This window comes from Danio rerio, chromosome 23, assembly GCF_049306965.1.
Source record: "Danio rerio strain Tuebingen ecotype United States chromosome 23, GRCz12tu, whole genome shotgun sequence".
NCBI classification, from domain to species: Eukaryota; Metazoa; Chordata; class Actinopteri; order Cypriniformes; family Danionidae; genus Danio; species Danio rerio.
In genome coordinates, this window is record NC_133198.1 from 33,082,658 (window position 1) to 33,103,858 (window position 21,201).

The following is a 21,201-nucleotide window of genomic DNA, read 5'->3' on the forward strand; positions in this document are numbered from 1 at the left end:
AAAATACTATAAAGATTTATACAAAACAATTATTTTATTTTTCAAAACAAATCCCAATCAAACTAAAAGAATTAAGTCTTTTTCCAGAAGAAAAAAAATAAATAGCCTATATTGTGAACATTCCTTTGTTCTGTTAAATATCACTTGTGAAATATTTGAACAAAAACTTAAAAAAAACTATTTAAACTATTTATAGTCAGAATTATTAAAGTGACATTTAAATAATTGGTTCAAGGCAAGTTATTGTATAATGATGGTTTGTTCTGTAAACTATCGGAAAAAAAAAATCCTTCAAGGGGCTAACAATTTTGACCTTAAAATGGTTTTAAAAAAATTTTTAAACTGCCTTTATTCTAGTCAAAATAAAACAATTAATACTTTCTTCAGAAGAAAATATATTATAAGACATACTGTGAAAATGTCCTTGCTCTGTTAAACGTCCTTTGGGAAATATTAAAAGAAAAAAGAAAAAAAGGGGTTTAATAATTCTGATTTAACTGTATATTAATATAAATGACAAGTTATTATTATTCTTACAATATATTATAATATATAATAACAATTATTATTATTATTATTATTATTATTATTATTATTATTATTATTATTATTATTATTATTATTATTATTATTATTATTATGATGATCATGAAATAAATGCATACTCGATCAGAATTTGAGACTTTCCAAATGTATTTTGTAGGTCAAAACATCCTGATAAAAATAGGATAGTGTACTTTTTTGTTCACAAACTGGACAATGTGCATGAGAAAAGACAAGATAATGGCATGTGATTGGACACTCACACATGGGTTTCAGCTGGCCAATTAGCTCCTCCTTCGTCCATTTGGCCCATTCTTTCTTGTCCGTATTGATGGAGCACAGGATGGGCCCGCATGGCTTCCCACAATCCTCAATAGCTGGCACATTCAAGTAGTGGACCAGCACGATGTCTGGGTTCTGCAGGAGACACAGGACCAAAAGAGGAAAGGCAGAAAAGTGTGGTGAATGGAAACTGACTGAAGAAGATGTTCAATAATACTTGTATCCTGGAAACAACGATGAAGAAACAACTAGGAAACTAGGACTGCAGTGAATACATGACTCATTTATTGTCACTAAGAAAACACTGATAACTAAAAAAACGAGCCAGCATAAAATATTCAAACAAATGTTCTTACGAAATTACATTTAAAGCTGGGTCAAAGATGAGACGTCCTATTTTGGTGTCAAATTAAATTTACAAACATTATTTTAAATTATTTAGAAGGAATATTAAATGCCAGTTGTCGGCTTTGAAGTTTCAAATGATTTTGTGAAAATAAAATTGTCACAGTATGGGGTGAAATAATGTTCCATCTTCATTCAGTCTAACAGATATATTTATGTGAAAAGGAAATTACTAACTTATTCGAAATTTTATTATATTGTAAATTAAGTAGTTTTAGTAGTAGTAGTCATTGTGGTGGTAGTAGTTGTTGTGGTAGTAGTAGTTGTATGTAGTAGCAGCAGTAGTAGTAGTAGCATTAGTAATTGCTGTATTGGTGTAGTGCTTGTTGTAATTAGTATTTTATTATTTTTGTTGTTGTTGTTGTTGTTATTATTACTGTTGTCCTTTTTTTACTGTCATTATTGCTATCATCACATTACTAACATTGTTGTGACTCATTACCACTGATTGATTTATTTCCGTTTTATTTATACATCTATATATTTGGTTCATTTATTGATATTTGTGACCTATAATAATTGATATAATAATATGTATACAAACACACGCATGCAAACACACACACCTCCCAGAACCTGACAATTTTTTTCATCTGTTCTGTCCCTTGCCTTTTTCTTCCATTTGTATATGATCCCATGTAATTTGTGTACCTCTTGCATAATAAAATAAAATAAAATAAAATAAAATAAAATAAAATAAAATAAAATAAAATAAAATAAAACGAAACGAAACGAAACGAAACGAAACGAAACAAAACAAAACAAAACAAAACAAATAATAAATTTTATTATATAAAATAATAAATTTTATTATACAAATTAGTAAAACATAGGGGTTGAAAGAAGAATGGCAAACAATAGAGTTAAAATGTCAAATAATTAGTATTTCAGGCTGATGCTTAGTTTTAGAGTTGTCTAATATTTTCATCTAATGATTTTTGTTCTAATTATATTTGACGGGATTTTATGTAAACTACTGTTAAACTGAACTAATTTTAGTGCCTGTAAACCATAAAAATTGTATCAACCAAACAAACAAACAAACAAACAAACAAACAAACAAACAAACAAACAAACAAACAAACAAACAAACAAACAAACAAAGACACATTAAAATACACAGAAATGTACAAAAAATAAACAAATAAAATCTAAATACATTTAAAGCCATACTTTCATTGGTTTAATATATCTTAAATCCCATTTTTGTCTTTGACTAAGCTGTAATTTCCAGCTTGTTACAGTTATATAAAAAGTTCAGGTAAAATCTTGTAAATTTTACATGTGCGCTGAACAACAGCAACAACAACAAATTAAACAAACATATCATTAAAAAAATTAAGGAATGCATTGCAAACTATATAAAGCTCAAATAGCCAAATAGTTAAGGTAACTCAAACCATTTGAGGAAACCGATTGCAACAAACCATTTAAGTTCAAAAACGAATCCTAATGAGTACTGTGAACTTAATCCATTTCATTAAACGAAGCAATTTAAGCACAATATTACCTGATAAATAAAAACAACTTAAAGAAACTGAGTGCTGTAAAACCCAATAAGTTAAGGCAACTCAAACCGTTTTAGGAAACCGATTGCAACTGTGAACGTGCTCCATTTATGTTGAAGTAATAAGGTATTTATAACCCACTACCTTCAACACTGAGTTCAAAACTCTTTTCAAATGAGTAGACATAACTTTCAGTAAATCTTGAGTTAACTGCACTCATTTTATTTGATAAACCGGACTGTTGGGTTTTACAGTGCACTGTAAAATTATTAGTTACTTTACTCAAAAAAAGTCAGTAAACCCGTTGCCTTAAAAGCAACAAGCTGATTTTCCTCTGAAAAAGTCAGTAAACCCATTGACTTACTGTACCTTTACTTTTATAATTATGCACAGCTTGTTTACTTAATAATTATAAGGCAACAAGTTTACTCTCTTTTTTAAGTGAATAGTTTTTTACAGTGTGGAAAATGATTATGTTGGTTCAGAAAAAAACCTCCTGATAAATACAATTTAGTTGTTGTGCATGTAAAAACTGGCCGTATTATTAGTTATTGTTAGCCTGCATATTTGGCAGCTAGCCAGAACACTTGACCACATTTTTGGAGAATAATGTGAACGATGTCCTTCACTGGCCATTCTCCTCCATCATTTGAAGAATGACTGCTGTCACGATCACTAGAAAACACACACAAACACTTCTTCTGAATGAAGGAGCTCAGCGTCCACTTTCCACAGGCACCACCAGCATAACATTAATTGCACCGGAAAATAGCGCTGAGTCTTGTGAATAAGAAGTAATCTATAATGAGCCAAATTTACATAGAAAGAAGGTGTGTTTGTGCTGAAAAGAATGACAATGATTTCATTTCAATACACACGGTGCTATTAGTTAAGCCAAGAGCGGCTAGTGAATAAAATTTATGAAACTGTTTGCTAACAGTATATAATGGGAAAGTTCATCAAGGTTAAAACCAGGAACAGAACATCCCAAACAGAAACATAAGCATCGGTTGAAGCACCTAATTGATATTCATTTGGATTTCATACTGTGTATATGAACAAAATCAACTTTAAACCAAGCGGCAACATCCCGCTCTCCCTTGTGGAGCTAATAGAGAAGTAACTGAAACTGCAATTCAATGAAATTCGGCTAAGCCTGGCTCCATAATATAGCAACTTTCTATTGACCCACCTCTTAATATGGCCAACTTTACAGTAGAAAAAAAGGTGTTTACAGCCTAGTACAAAAAAAATTATTTTGATGTATATAGCCAGTGCTGTAAAGTAACTAATTTCAAATACTCAAATTACTGTAATAGAGTAGTTTTTTTTCAGGAATTGTAATCTACTAAGTCGTTATATAAATGTGTACTTTTACTGTCCCTTGAGTACATTTTTAGCGCTGTATCTGAACTACTTTTCTTTAATCTGCAGTCCCTACCTAATTATTTTCTTGTATATAAGGATTAGAAAAATCAGTTCTGTGATTCCTGTCAAATTAAATCGCACATAGAAGGTAAATCACGTCATAATGAACTACCTCAAGACATGGGTGATTTATAATTGCAGCAAACTGTGGAAGTATTAAAAGTGTCCAGGAAGATGTCCAAAATCTCTACACGCATTGACCCAGAGACTGTTTAAATTCGGGTCACTGATGATGGATGTTTACTGTATGATGACCGAAATGGCCTTAAAAACCCAGCAGGCACAAGATGTCAACATGACGTGAAATTCAAGTTGAAGTTGTGTGTTGGAAATGAAAGTTGGTTTCATCTCAGAACCCAACGCCAGGTTAACATGAATGTCCAACCTAAAACCAACCAAATATCAATGTCTAATGATGCTACAGCTTGCCGTTGTGTGGACGTTACCACTATGACATCAATCAGATGTTGGATTTTGGTTGCCATATCTGACGAATAAATGTCAGTATTAGACGTCAATATGACACTGGTTTAAGATGTTAGCTCGACGTTGGATTTTGCAACACAACCTAAAATCATCCAGATATCAATGTCATTTGATGTCAAAATAACACTGTCCTTAGACACAGGCTAGATATTGAATTTTAGTCACCTGACATCACAACCTAAATCTAACCTAATATTATCATCTTATGATGTTGTGTGCTTGCTGGGCAATAACTAAACACATCCACAAATTAGATGTAAATGCATCAACTTTTTACAGCGTAAAACTTACAACTCACTACTCTAGAGTGCTTTTAAAAGGTCTACTTTTTACTCATGCTTTGATTGATATTTACAACAGATACTTTTACTCTATTTGCACTAAGTTTTTAGGCAAGTAATGGCACTTTTACTTGAGTCTGATTTTTCAGTTCTCTTTCCACCAATGTATATAGCTAATATTACCCTTCATGACAACTGTGAGGGGTTTGAATTTGTTTTATAACATATCCGTTTCATTTATATTTAGTTATATTAAGTCTGCATATTTTTTTTGGCCACTTGAGTGACAGCTAGGTCTCGCTGGTAACCGCCAAGTCATTCCGGCTGATAATCCACTGAACTCGGCAGATATACTGTATTTTTGTTTTGTTTTATGTGGCTTTACACAGTCAGTTGCCTTTTGGAAGTATTTATTACAATTATCAGATAATATGGTGAACTGTGTGCACTTAATTGTGTTCACAAACAATTCACATGGCCTCCATTTTCCAGATAAAATTCTTATTTTTTTGTATATTATATCTATAAATGCAATTGTTTTACTTAAGATCATTGATCATTTATATTTTTCTTTAGAACTGTAATGCACTACAGAATTTGACAGACTGATTAGCTGTAGGCTATAGAACAGTCATCTGTAGCATAGCTCCGCCTCTTTGCCCTTTTTGGGTCAACCCTGGTTGGCATAATGACACACAAACAAAATGGCGACAATTGGCCATTCCCACTTGTAGCTTCATTTTTCACTCTTCAGAAAACTATGGTTGACATTACGAATATTACGTCCATGGTCTATGCTTTAAACTAATTCAATTCTGTTTTGTTGACTTATTTAAAGTCAACACGTTTTTGCTGGACACATTTTAACTGCTCTTGAATAAAAGGCTTGGTTAAAGTGTAGCTAAACGGAGCAAATAACATCAATTCTGTTTTGAAATCCTAAATAGTGTGGATTACAAAGCGCACTGAACAAGAAAACACACACACACGCACCTGAATGCCATGTGTAGTGCAGATACATAACGCATACGCAAGCTGAATCCACACTCTGAAACAGTGGTGAAAACTGTCCCTTTCATTAGCATTTTTATTAGTTTTATGAGCGTTACGTGCTGTGGCTCTGTGCATTTCTCCTGGCCTGCAGCTTTACACGTCCATGTATATGTGTGCAAAATATGTGTCCTGCATGCTCAATGGAGTAATACACACAAACACAGACATTTATACAGCCACCGGCACTTTCACTGAGGGGCCGTAGTAAAAAGACCGGCTCATGGCCATGTACAAAAGCACCTAAATTTAGTTTTTTAAAATTTGATTATATATATATTTTTATTTTGTTTTATTTCTTTGTTGTTTTTAGATTAATTATTTGATAAATTGATATGACTCATTATTATCATATTTCAAAGTAACAGTATGATAATATATAGATATATATAGATATAGATAGATATAGATAATATAGAATATATTAATGATTTATTATATTATATTGTATTATATTATATTATATTATATTATATTATATTATATTATATTATATTATATTATATTATATTATATTATATTATATTATTATAATCAAAATATAATAAAATATAATAATTTTTTTTCTAGTTGACAAATCTAAAACTGTAAAGCTGAAAAAAAAAGATATACAATATATTAATCATTTTGTTTAGTCCCTTTATTAATCTAGGGTCGCCACAGCGGAATGAATCACCAACTTATTCAGCACATGTTTTTACGCAGGGGATGCTCTTCCAGCTGCAACCCATCACTGGGAAACATCCATAATATAATATAATATAATATAATATAATATAATATAATATAATATAATATAATATAATATAATATAATATAATATAATATAATATAATATAATTTAAATATAATATAATATAATATAATATAATTTAAATATAATATAATATAATATAATATAATATAATATAATATAATATAATATAATATAATATAATATAATATAATATAATTTAATATAATATAATATAACATAATATAATATAATATAGCTATAAAAAATAAAACAAGGTTTCAAAAGTCACAAAATAAAATAATAAAGCTTTAATATATTTTCTTATTTTATCTTTTCATTTTGGTGAAAACAATGACCTGGTTCTTTCTTGTGAAATTCACCCAACTGAGAAAAACAATTAAGACAACTAAGAAAAGAGACTAACAAACCCTGAATAGTGACCAGAAAACCTGCATGATGAAACAGGACAGCAGAATGAATCAAAATCCAAATTCAGAGCGCTGAATAGCAAACGGGCCTGTAATTCACAGTGAGGACTTCTGACTGAACTCTTCAACCAGCACACTTGATATTCAAAGTGAACGTGTCAAGGTGTTTGAACAGCACCTTTGATGGATTAAAAGCAAGAGATTTGATTTAAATTTTAAAGCCACAGGAAATCAGTCTTCATGACAGTGTTTTAAGAGTGGATTCTGGTGCTCTTTTCTCTTTCATGTGTATAGAGGATGTCAGATGTGGCTCCTGCTGCTGGAGTTGACTGGCACTGCATTCACAGGTGAGGAAAACACCCAGACACACAGTCCTCCAACACCAGGACAGAGCCACAGTCCTTAAACATACTGAGAGCTACAGTATACTGTAGATAAGTAAAACCCAGACCCATGACATTTGGGCACCACACATCCTTTACATGGATAAAGCTTCTTAAAATCTCAAAGAGGCTTGGTTATATTTTCTGCAAAATCCAAAGAAAAAATATAATCCTGAAAAAAGTATATATATAAAATTATAAGCATATATATATATATATATATATATATATATATATATATATATATATATATATATATATATATATATATATATATATATATATATATATATATATATATATATATATATATATATACACATGTAGGCGAACGTGCTACCCACTGTGCCACCATGCAGCCCATACCGTATTTTCTTAATTAATGTATTATACTACATATCAGCAATAACACAAGTAAGGCTGAAATATGTCAGTATATTAGCACAGAGAAAAAGTCGCATATACTCACAACAGTAGTGATGTACAACTATAACTAAGATATTGTATTTAACATTTAACTAAAACATACATCAGATTTCAGAAAAAGTGTCCATCAGAAGGGTGCTCTTTGCAGGAATGAGAGATTGAACAGCGACCAGACTCGCTGGAAGCCATCTCCAAAATCATCAACACACATTTTGAAACAGGAACTATCCTTATAAATTTAAACTACTACATTTTGGCTACTACATCTCAAAAATACATTATGTGGTCCAACAGACCCAGTACTTTCATATTATAGTAAGTTTAGTTCTCTGCTTGGCACTTGCTGTGAGTTATACACACGAGTGAAGAGACTGGAAAAGTGCTGATACTGGTGGAATATCCCATAGCTTTTAGCCAATCCGATTAGAGAACCAGAATGAACTGTTCCATGTATAAATAAATAAATAAAACATAAAATAAATATACTAGATATAAAATACAATAAATTCTAATATATATATGAGCATATTTTGAAATATTTATCTCACAGATTTTTTCACCCTATTTTCCATCTTACAACATTCTCCACCACCATATTTTGCAATATATAGTTCGGGGTGAGAAAGGACAGACAAAATAAAATAAAATGAAATCAAAATAAAATAAAATAAAATGGTAAAAAAAAGATTTATAATAATAAGTGTAACGCCATATGTTTTAGCCATAAAAATAAGCTTGGATTTCTTAGGCAAATCCTATTTGTCTTAAAAGGGTGGTCCACAGTGTATTTTAAAAGGCTTGGTTATGTGTATAAAAGGCAAAGCAATGTGTGCTCATGCTTCACATAATTTTTTCATATATCTTACTTTAATTATATAAAGCTACTCAGCCGACATGAAAACGACATATTTCCTAGTTCCTCTGAAAGGCCTGCCCTCAAGGGGCTCTGATTGGTCAGCTAACATAATGTGCTGTCATTCACGGATTGACTCCACAACATCACATCGTATCAGTTTGCCTGCATCAGATAGAAAATGAAGAGCACACAGCTGAACCTCATGCCTGCTCTCTAAAATAAAATCTGACAAGTTTCTTTCACATATATTCGGAATAAGCATGTGCAAGTAATATTTAACGCTCACATACCTTTTGCGAGTTCGTTATTTGAGATGTAGAACGCACAAAGCGGCTACATAGAGAGACACTAAAAGTGTCTGCATAGAGAGACATGCTGCTGAAGATTGTGGGTGTTTACAACTGTTTGACTGAAAAATGTAAATTTATAGCTAAAGTTTTAGCGGTGCCAAACAGCATTTTACGTTGTTTACATCCTTGTTCACGTCCTCGCTAAAAATAAAAATACTTACAGGTTGTGACTCACAATCCACAGCTTTGTCGGTTGGAGGAGTTTTAACCGAATCTAGCACTGAACTGGGAGAGATTCTGGAAGTTCTCCTTTGTCAAATGCTAGCTATATATTTTTTTATAATACTCTAGAACATAATTCAATTCAAACGTCCTTTGGAAGCCCAAATACAGAAACAGAAGAAGCTCTTTGGAAATAGCAGCATTTGTAAGGCATTTTAGCTTTCTCTACTATAACATTCCCTCACCTCGTACCATGCCCTTCATTGCACGGAGTGTATGCGCAAAACCGGAAGCCCTTGTGATCTCACTAGTCTGGATGTATTTTTTTTGTAGTCCCCAAACTTTGTTCGCTGTAGGCTTTGCTAAGCTAACTCTGTAAAAGCCAATGTCCCCCTATGCATTGAACTTTGATTATATTACATTCAGAGTTGTTATGTTCACACAGCTACGTTACACATCAACTAAAGTTTAAAATATGATATTGTAGTGGACCACCCATTTAATTGTTTTTGATTTTGGGGTGAATTATGACTATGAAAGCATAGAGTAAAAAATTAATATTTAACAATAAAAACAAAGAAATAAAAGGCGCTCATATACTGAACCTTTCAAAAAACAACAACAAAAACTCACACACACACGCATCATAAGCCAACCCATTCACACACACACACATGCTTGCACACATGCACACACACACATTCCTCGTTTTTGTTCCCACCTCCACCAACTCATCCGTCCCTGTTTTACAATGCATGTTTGGCAGACTTACAACCCATCCAAATACAAGTAATCTGTGAAGCCGAGCTTCAGTCGTAAATTCAAGAGTGAGCCAGAAGCGCATGACATCCCCGGCTCACTCCTTGTCTCTTCAGAGAGCTTTTACGCACCCACACAATAACGCTGGCACTCGCTGGCACAACAACACAATGAAAACACGCAGTGCTGTATAAATCTATCAGGATGCAAACTTCATTTAATTTAATTTCCTGCTCGCTCGCTGCTCCCTTTTAATAACGCAAAGTTTTCAACCAACAAACTAAAGGAGGAAACTTTGGGGCCTGGATGCTATTTGCTGGAGAAAATGGGATCTCATTAAGCTATTGATCAATTGTGGGATGTAATCTTTAAGCCATGTTTGTGGTGGAGCAGGTCTGTGTGCTAAAGTTAAGATAGAGTTGCAGCGTGTGCAAGGCTTGTTGTATTGCGCAAGCGGCATTTTTCATTATTAAAGGCGTTCATTAGAGCTCAGCACCTTTCCGCCAGGCTCATCCCTGGAGTGCAGAGACGTGTGGATGTTGTACCGGCCCGCAGAACCTGTATTTATCCCTTGACTTCACTGTTTAAGAGCATTAAACGCTAAATGAAGGCAAAAAGAAACTTCATTAGGAAGTGTTCTGTGCTTCAATTCACAGAAATTGTTTTCTTACTCAAGTCTAATTGACTGGTAAGCAGGAAAAACAATTAGGGCTACCTCCAAGCTTGCAAAAAGAAAGCAGATATCAATTATATCAATATAATTAGCAATTAACTATGTGCTAATAAATAAATTAAATATTTATTAATTGTATCTAATGTATATATATATATATATATATATATATATATATATATATATATATATATATATATATATATATATATATATATACATACCTGCTATATATATATATATATATATATATATATATATATATATATATATATATATATATATATATATATATATATACCTGCTATATATATATATATATATATATATATATATATATATATATATATATATATATATATATATATATATATATATATATATATATATATATATATATATATATATATATATATATATATACCTGCGGTCTGTGTGGGTCCTAATGCCCCAGTATAGTGACGGGGACGCTATACTGCTCGGTGAGCGCTGTCTTTCGGATGAGACGTTAAACCGAGGTCCCGACTCTCTGTGGTCGTTAAAAATCCCAGGATGTCCTTCGAAAAGAGTAGGGGTTTAAGCCCGTCATCCTGGCCAAATCTGCCCACTGGCCTTTGTCCATCATGGCCTCCTAACCATCCCCATATTCAATTGGCTGCATCACTGTCTCCTCTTCACCAATCAGCTGGTGTGTGGTGTGCGGTCTGGCGCAAAATGGCTGCCGTCGCGTCATCCAGGTGGATGCTGCACACTGGTGGTAGATGAGGAGATTCCCCCCACTGTGTAAAGCGCTTTGAGTGCCCAGAAAAGCGCTATAGAAAAGTAAGGAATTATTATATATATATATATATATATATATATATATATATATATATATATATATATATATATATATATATATATATATATTCATTCATTCATTCATTTTCTTGTCAGCTTAGTCTCTTTATTAATCCAGGGTCGCCACAGCGGAATGAACCGCCAACTTATCCAGCAAGTTTTTACGCAGCAGATGCCCTTCCAGCGGCAAAACATCCCTTCCAGCTGGGAAACATCCACACATGCATTCACACACACACTCGTACACTACGGACAATTTAGCCTACCCAATTCACCTGTACTGCATGTCTTTGGGGGAAACCGGAGCACCCGGAGGAAACCCACGCAAAGGCAGGGAGAACATGCAAACTCCACACAGAAACGCCAACTGAGCCAAGGTTCGAACCAGCGACCCAGCGACCTTCTTGCTGTGAGGCGACAGCACTACCTACTGCGCCACTGCCTCGCCATATATATATAATGGAAAAAATATTAATAATTAAACACAAGAGCATTAAAAACTAAATAAATGTAAAAAGAAACTTCATTAGAAAGTGTAATGGTTTCTTTTTTTCTGGTATTTGGCGATATTCTGCAAATAACAGCACTTATCCAGCCTTTTAACCCTTCACTCTTGTGTATTACTCCGCCCACATAAAACAACAAGCAGAGGACACTATACAGTTTAACAAATATTGCAGCTGTTGGACAACAATGTACTTTTGAGTCTTTTTTAGTAGAGAATGAAGATGTTTAGATTGCAGCTATGCAGTTTATTTATAAGGATAGTGCCTATTTTAAACATTTATAATTTCTGAGAGACAGTGCTTTGGTGGCCATCATCCTGTCATTGAGCGGAGAAAAGACGGTTGACGTTGTCTTTCCACAAGAAGGCGACAGAGACTGCATAATAAGCCCTAAGAGGAGCAAAAAATGCATAATTTCTAACTACAGCTGTTAAAATCAATATGAAACTGGTAAGTCGATCTCTCTCTTTTGTATGTTGTAGTGCTGTATTTATACTATATAATTGTAGTGTATTGGGCGTGATATGGGACTCAGATAACAGGAATGTATGTATTTTGTGTTGGCTGCTCTTTGTATAACCCTGAGTTACTTTTAGGTTGGCCATTTGTTTCTAATGAGTCTCCTGTTTTCGTTACTGCAGACTTTTTCAGTAAAAAGAACGAAAGAAGAAATGCCTGCATGTGTTTACCATATTTCTAATCACAAACACAACAGCAATCTGGTAGTGATTGCTCTGTTTAGGCTTTTTTTGCGGATAGTTATTGTGATCACTCGATTGCAACAGTGAAATAATGGGAAATCCTTGTAGACTGATGGCATTTGATACCGTTCAGCCTTATGAACTTAAAATGTGTGACAAATCAACTGTTTTCTCATGACTTTAGACATTGCGCTAAAGAATCATTCAAATACTAGCTCTAAATGATGATGTTTGTGAAGTAGCAACGGTTTCTACTGTTCTGACGTCAGCTGCAGATGTGAGTAAATGGTGGAAGAAAGTTCCACCATTTATTTTTAGACTGTCCGTGATTTTCTTTTTTATATACGATTATGTTGTTAAACTGTTGTAAAGAGGCAATATCACACTCATAGCAGTGTGATATGACTGTATATTGTCCCTGATGGGACTCTCAGGCACAACATACACCTCCCACCAGTTCTGATATACAGCCATATCACACTGCAACTCAGGTGATATTGCTCATATAAATATACAGCCTTTTCACTTCTTCTTGAATTCTGCAAAGAGCGCTCAGATCTCTTCTTCTCTAAAGGTGTGTTTGTGTGTATTGTCGTTTTTGTGTGTGTGTGCGCAATGCATCTGGGGAAACACACACACACACAGGTACCTGGAAGCACCACAGTAACCTGGCAACGGGTATCTGGACGCCCACATGCATGAAGTCAGTGTGTTCCTGAGCCCAGAACGCTATAAATATCCACTAGTAAAGGCTTCAGGGTCATTACTGCTGCTCAGGTCTGCCTCCAGCCAGCAGAAACTCACACCTGAAGAGCTGAGAGCCTATATCTGCATATTGCGGATGATTTATTGAGGCGTGTTCTGCAAGATAAGTGCCCGTGTGCGTCAGATTGTCTTTGAGTTTGGCTGTGTTTAAAGCAGGTCATCTGTGCTTCATATTTAAGCTGGAGCTGGTTCTGATCTGAACATTATGTGATTTGTTTTGTTGGATTGCTGCTTTCAGTCATGCGTGTATACGAGCCATTAAAAGTGTGTGCATTTGTTTGATGAAATGTTACAGTCATGATTTGCGATTTTAAATTACATCATTTTGGAAGAAGTGAGATGTTTCTTTGTTAAGTAAATAACACAGGACAAATGTGGGCAAGATATTAGCTATCAATTCTGTGATTTCTTTATCACAGTTTTAAGTCATGTTTTTATATGTTTTATGTGTACCTTGTCTGTTTTCATTTTAAAGTAATTTGTATTTAAACTGGTTAATGTTTTTAATCAGTATATTTTTATACATGTATATAAGCTAAAATAAATCAAAATTACACATATTTATTTGGTAAATAGCTACAATAAATTACATTTTAAGTTTATACATTTTATATACTTTTTCCATTAACAAAAGGTGTTATATAAATTTTTTTCTTTTAACTTTTTTTTTAAAGGGCCAAAAAGACAGGGCCAAAGTAAAATATCCCAAACTGTAGTACATTAAATTTGCCATGGGTAATTCCCTAATTTAGTTGCTAATATTTAAGTATTGTTGATTTAAAACATATTAATTAATGATCATTTTTAACCCCTTATAATAAACTTATTACAGTAAAAACATAAACAATCCCATTTAAAACACAATGGAGTTCAATGCTGAATACACTAGCCAAACTGCTCCTGCCTTTACCTTGGTTTACTCACAGATGTCTAGTGCATTGTCCTCTATCTGTCAACTGACAGCATTCAAATTCTGATTCAAAGTCTGGTTCATTTACAACATTTAATTGAATCAATTTATTTATTTTTCTAGCTCCTCAATTAAACAAAGAAACTAAGATTAGATTAGTTTTAACCATCCCTCTCCCTCTCTTTTAACATGGGATGGTGGGCCAAACCAAAGGTTACCGTGGGCCAACTTTGGCCTGCGGGCCCTACTTTGGGCACTTTAATATATAGTCAAATTTCAAAATATTACATTTGAAAAATTATTTCATGCCAATTTAAAATTGATTATAGCATAATCTCAAAAGCTTGCTAAATAAATGTTTATGCACTGTAAAAATAAGTAAAAAAGAAAAAAATACTAAATGTTTAACAAGAAAAAAGTAGAATTTATACTCTCCCCTTTAAATTCTAATTGACTTTTCATTCATATCATTCTTTTATTGTTAGTGAAACCCACGTGAATAGCAATTACTGGTTCCAGTACTGTTCCAGTGTGGAGTTTGCATGTTCTCCCTGTGTGGTTTTCCTCTGGGTGCTCCAGTCCAAAGACATACAAATACAATATATAAAAATGTGAATTCGATCAATTAAATTAGCTGAAATGTGAGAATGATAGAATGCGTAGGTGTTTCCCAGCATGGGGGCATTCGTTGGTTAAAGCAAATGTCAGAGTTAATGGTGTTCAACACAATAAAAAAATGCAGCAACACGGTGGCTCTGTGGTTAGCACTGTTGCCTCACAGCAAGAAGGTCGCTGGTTCGAGTCCCAGCTGGGCCAGCTGGCATTTCTGTGTGGAGTTTGTGTGTTCTCCCTATGTTTGGGTGGATTTCCTCCAGGTGCTCCGGTTTCCCTCAACAATCCAAAGACATCCACTATAGGTGAATTGGGTAAACAAAGTAGTCCGTAGTATATGAGTGTGTGTGTTTGAATGTGGGAGTTTATGAGTGTTTCCCAGTACTGGGTTGCAGCTGGAAGGGCATCTGCTGCACCAAACATATGCTGGAATAGTTGGTTGGTTCGTTCCGCTGTGGCAACCCCTGATAAATAAGGGACTAAGCTGAAGGAAAATGTATGAATAAATGAGTAAATAATGGCAGAATGTTTTACACTCAAAAAAATTAAGTTTGCTGTTTGTTCAAACGACTTATTTAAAATAAGATGAAACATAACAATTCTTGCGTTTGCTACAATTTAATTGCGTCATGTCCAGTTCAACATAAGCTTAAATATTTCCTTTACGTTGTCCCAAGACAGATTGATTGTGTGGAACCCACTAAATTTAGAAAAGGAAATAGTTACTAAAGCACAAACAGACTAAAGTTAGAGCAGGTCTTTAGTTTCCTGAGACATATGTCATGACATTTGGTGTATATTAAAACACTAGTAAACCAATAGTTTCTGGATTTTACTGAAGTCCAACATAAACAACTTCTAATTTCTCATCTCAATGGTTGGCATGATTTTGGAGCCAGCACTAACTGTTTTAAACAACAGAGCGTTTGTGAAAGTATGCCACAACACAGCCAATCCAAAATTCGAAAAAACTTCCAAAAAGAGAAAGTCTTGGCATGGGAACAATAAGCGGCTCATCAAGGTTAAACATCTTAATTAAGCTAAAAAAGTCCAGAAATGAGTCCAAGAGAGAAAGAACGTGTGCTTATGAAGCTCAGAGAGGAAAAAGCATCAGCGAGGAGTTCAAAGCCGCGGCACAAAAAGACACGGCCAAACGCTGCTCTCGGCTGACAGGAAAACCCCAGAGGATTGTGGGGGAAAAAAAAGCATGAGAGAGACTGATCCTCTGACTCATTTCTTGCGAGGAACAAACCCACTGGGTGTACAAGCAGACCCGTTTCACTAACCCCCGTTACATAAATCACAGCACTTCTGATGCGCCGCAACAAATATTGAACTTTTTTTCTTTGTCTCCATCTGTCTCACTATTTTTAAGCTGATAGAAGGGTTGTACCGCTGGGTTCACTTCTGGAGGAAGACGATGTGCTCCAGACGTGAGGTAGAGCTGCGGCATCTAGAATCTTCTGTCGGAAAACACACACACACACACACAGCGACCTTCTGGAGAACAGAGCGTTAAATAGGTTGTTGCTGATTTCAGTGGGGTGAAAAGAAAGCGGATAGGAGTGTGAGGATGTGGGTGAAGTTCAGCATTTAGAGAGTTTGAAAGCAGGAGACAGTGTGAACTGTATGCTAATGTGAGTGGTGAAACATCATAGGCATGTATAAGAACCCATCCAGTTGTTTAAACACATTTTAGATAGAAAAAGAAAGTGTTTTATTTTTAGTATTGTATTTTATTTTTTTAGCAGTGTATTTTAGTCTGTTTTAGTTTTAGTTGATATTTTGTATTTACTATGTAATTGAATGTAATAATGTATTTATTTGGTAGCACTTTATTTTGATGGTCCATTTGAGTATTAGTAGACTGTCTGCTTTATATCTGTTGATGCTGCTTCTTCAACAGACATTTAACTGGCTATAAGAAACTTTGCAAGTACATATCAACTTAACTGACACTAACCCTAATCCCAACCCCAACCTAACAGTCTACCCATGATCTAATAAGAATTAGTTAGCATGTAGATGCAATGTAACTTAAATACAACAAACAGACCATCAAAATAAAGTGTGACCATTTGTTTTGTTTTTTTTAATTATTTTTATTATTATATATTTTAGAACATTTATATAATCAAGTACTGTACTTTTTTTTTCTTTTTTCAATTTTTTATGTGTATGATTGATGAAAAACTGCTTATGTGATGTCATAAACATCATTCATATCTATTAAAACATAACTATTTTTTATAAAATTAGTGAATATAATTGCATAAGACATTTTTTTAAATACTGAAGAAAAGTAAGTTTTAATTTCATCTTCATTTAACAAATAAAAATGTTGAAAATCAAATAAAAAGCTTTTATTATGTTTTTGTTTTCTATTTTTTAAGGACTTCCAAAATAATGTAATGTATTTATGAAAATTTACAAAGTTGCATAGCTCAAATACAATTAAAGCAATAACTGAGACATTTTAATGGGTTTTCAAAAAATACACTTAAATTTAAGTTACATTTTAATCTTAATTTTATTGTTAACTTTATCTTGTTAAAAATGATGGCTTTAATTATAGTAATCCTAATGAGGCACATTTCCCATTCCCCAGAAATTGAGCAAACAAAAACTTATTCTTTAAAAAATAAAATAAAAACAATGTAAAATCAATAAATAAATTAATGTAAAACAAAATAGAAAATTGTGATTAATTTGTTTTTTTTTTTAACTATACAAACCTCACTTTTTTATTCCAGTTAATATTTATCTTTTTTAAGCAATTATTTAGGGATGTCCGATCAGGTTTTTTCCCGATCAGATTTCAAGCCATTTGATTTTGAGTACCTACCGAAACCGAAACCGATACTTCTATAATACATAAAAAAAAAAGAATAAAGAAGAGCGGAAAAACAGATCCAGGATGTTCCTTTTTTATTTATTTATTTATTTCTCCTTATTTTTACATTCAACAACTCTGTTAACATACTGTCTAAAACTATGTATACTGCCTACAACTATGTGTAAATCTATTCATTGTACATATCGCTGTCAACACTGCCAATTTTACATTGTCCTGTTTTTTAGGAGTATGCGGTTGTATGTTGTTGTATTTTGCACTGTCTGTATTTTGCACTGTCGTTGTATTTGCACTGTCTGTATTTTGCACTGTCATTGTATTTGCACTATATTTGTATTTTGCACTGTCTGGAGCCAGGACCTAAGCTTTTCACTCATCATAGCACACATGCTGCTGATTATGTGACAATAAAAGTGATTTGATTTGATTTAACAAACAGAGCACTTTTGTGAGGTAGTTTGAACAATCAAGAAATAAATAACACAACTTCTTCACTTTTAGAATTTAGAGCAACAGTAAATATAAACAGTTAAAGTCAGAATTAGTAGCCCTCTTTGATTGATGTTTAACAGAGTAAGGAAATTTTCACAGTATGTCTGATAAAATATTTTTCTTCTCAAGAAAGTCTTTTTTGTTTTATCTTGGCTAGAATAAAAGCAGTTATTAATAAAAAAAAAAAACATTTTAAGGTCAAATTTATTAGCCACTTTGAGCTATATTTCGCAAGTCTACAGAACAAGCTATCATTATACAATAACTTGCCTGGTTACCCTAACCTGCCTGGTTAACCTAATTAAACGAGTTAAGCCTTTAAATGTTACTTTAAGCTGCATAGAAGAGTCTAGAAAAATGTTTAGTAAAATATTATTTACTGTCATCATGACAAAGATAAAATAAATCAGTTATTAGAAATGAGTTTTTAAAACTTATATGTTTAGAAATGTGTTGAAAAAATCTGCTCTCCGTTAAACAGAAATTGGGAAAAGAAAAAAAAAAATCAGAGGGACTAATAATTCAGGGAGCTAATAATTCTGACTTCAACTGTATATAAAACAAATCTAATATAAAAACAAACAGCACCTCAACTTAAAGTACCCAGCAGGCAATCACAAGTTTACATATCTCACAGTTGACTATGGCAATGTTGTTGTCATCAACTTTATAATACCTCCAGAACGCAGACACACTCGCACTTTGCGCTTCAAGCTGCCTCTGTGTTCTACTTTGCCGGCCTTTAACTAATAGCGTCTCTGCAACAAAGTGATGTCATGCCGCACGCTTGGCGTTTCTGTGTGTAGTCAAGAAAGAGGTCTAACTCTGTGGCACGGCATAACTATAGATGTGCTAAAAAAATAATGATTATATATATATTTACATATAGTCCTGATCGGTAGGTAACGTCCAATTTCGATTGAGTTTGAAACCACGTAATCAGGCCAATTTCCGGTCACGCGAACTAATACTTAGTTTACAACCTTACTGTAAAGTGTAACCAATAACCCTTTAAAGAAATATTTAACCTCAAAACTCCTTATCACTTGTACAATTTTAAACCTGTATGACTTTATACTTCCATTGTATTTGATTAAAGCTTCATTTGTGTTCTACAGTAGACAGCAATGCATTTCATCTAGAAATATACACATAATTCCAACTTCTATTTTTAGCTGTACTGTCCCTTTAACAGCGCATACAAATGCACAACCCACAGTAAAGAATAAAAAAAAACTGGTGTGTCGTGTGTGTGTGTTTATGAGGGAAAGAGGTGATTAAAGCCTTGCCCTGGCGGGTGCCCTGGCAGTGGCATTGTGATGGATGGCGCAGTGTGTCCGTCATTAGGCAGTAGGCTGTGGCCCCTGGCACCCACACCCAGCTCTTAAATGTATCCATACCTCGCCGTCCCCCAGTGCTGCTGTTCATTTCAAGGTCAATTGACTCAGTGCTGCGGCGGCCACAAAACATCCCCCTTTCTTCATAGTTTTATTTCCCATTACCGACTGGTGCGCTTGTGTGTGCGAGTGTTTGTACACAAGCGATGGGTGTGTGGGTGTTTATACGGCACGTCAAAGCCGATGGTGTGCAGCAAACACCCTACAGCTGGTGTCTAGTACAGAGGAAGACCCTTGCGTGAACCCTTTAATGTTTATGAGGCTGTATATGCAGAATACTTTACAGTGCAACTCAGAAAAAGTCAGGCACTTTGAATCCAGCTTTGAACAAGGTGATGTCACTTCCTGTCAGCGCTACCCTTTTTTTTGGTAACACTTTATTTTGATGGTGCATTTGAGTATTAGTAGACTGTCTGCTTATTATCTGTTGATACTGCCTCTTCAACAAACATTTAACTAACTATAAATAACTTTGCAAGTACATGTCAATTTACACTAACCCTAACCCCAACGTAACAGTCTACTTATAATCTAATGAGTAACATCTAAACATCTAACAATCGGAGCAATGAAACAAACAGAAAAGCAAGCAGCTTACAGTGGTTCAAGGATGACGGCCGCTGGACGTGACCGAATTGAAGGACATTATTTGTGCTTTACAGGTATGGGTGGTATCATGATGTGCATCAAATCAATAAATAACTTCCTCAAGTCTTTTCTTTGACGCTGACTAGATTAAACGCATCCTTGTCATTAAAAAAGTTTTAAGGCAATCCGTGTTTTAGGTGTATTACAGTATAGGGAAAGCCCTAATGCATTTCTTATGTGTGAGGTGCATAATGTCAGATGCTCCAGGGAGTGAAATTTGAGAGAGAAAGTAAGCTTGTGATAAGAGTTTTACAACCTTCCTTTGTCTTAATCCTTACCATTTTAGATCTGTTTTAGATCTCGTCTTGACGAGAGACCAATATAAAGAAGCTTTATTATTATGACTTTTATCATTGTCATTGTGTTAGATTGCATACCTAACATAGTAGGCTGCCTAATATGGGAAATAAGATGTCATATAAATATTTTTTAATCGCAAAATTGTCCGCAAATTGTCTGCAAATTTCCAGTAATTTTTATCACAATAGAATCATGAAAAACTATGGGGTCTTATAAAAAGGAATAAAATAGATCATGTGACTTATTTGTCTAACACCATTTGCAAATGTATAGCTTGACTGCACAACAAAAATATCCTTCTCAGAATGCATATTTACCAAGGGGCAACCTCATGCTCTCCCTCGTGAAGCAAATTCGGAAGTAACTGAAACTATAATTCATCAAAATTTCTGGCTGCATAATAGAGCAAATTTCTATCTA

The 21,201-nt window shown here is 33.8% G+C and overlaps 1 protein-coding gene across 42 annotated transcripts in view; it reads right to left on the bottom strand.

Moving 5' to 3' along the window:
- The window catches only part of camta1a (calmodulin binding transcription activator 1a), a 639,110-nt gene that overhangs the window by 81,569 nt on the left and 536,340 nt on the right, over positions 1–21,201 (bottom strand). For all 42 annotated transcript variants that reach the window (XM_073939169.1, XM_073939167.1, XM_073939163.1 and 39 more), the window contains one exon: positions 807–960. In XM_073939169.1, the coding sequence (XP_073795270.1) occupies positions 807–810 (4 nt within the window). In that variant the 5' untranslated portion in view covers positions 811–960. The remainder of the gene's footprint in view (positions 1–806; positions 961–21,201) is intronic.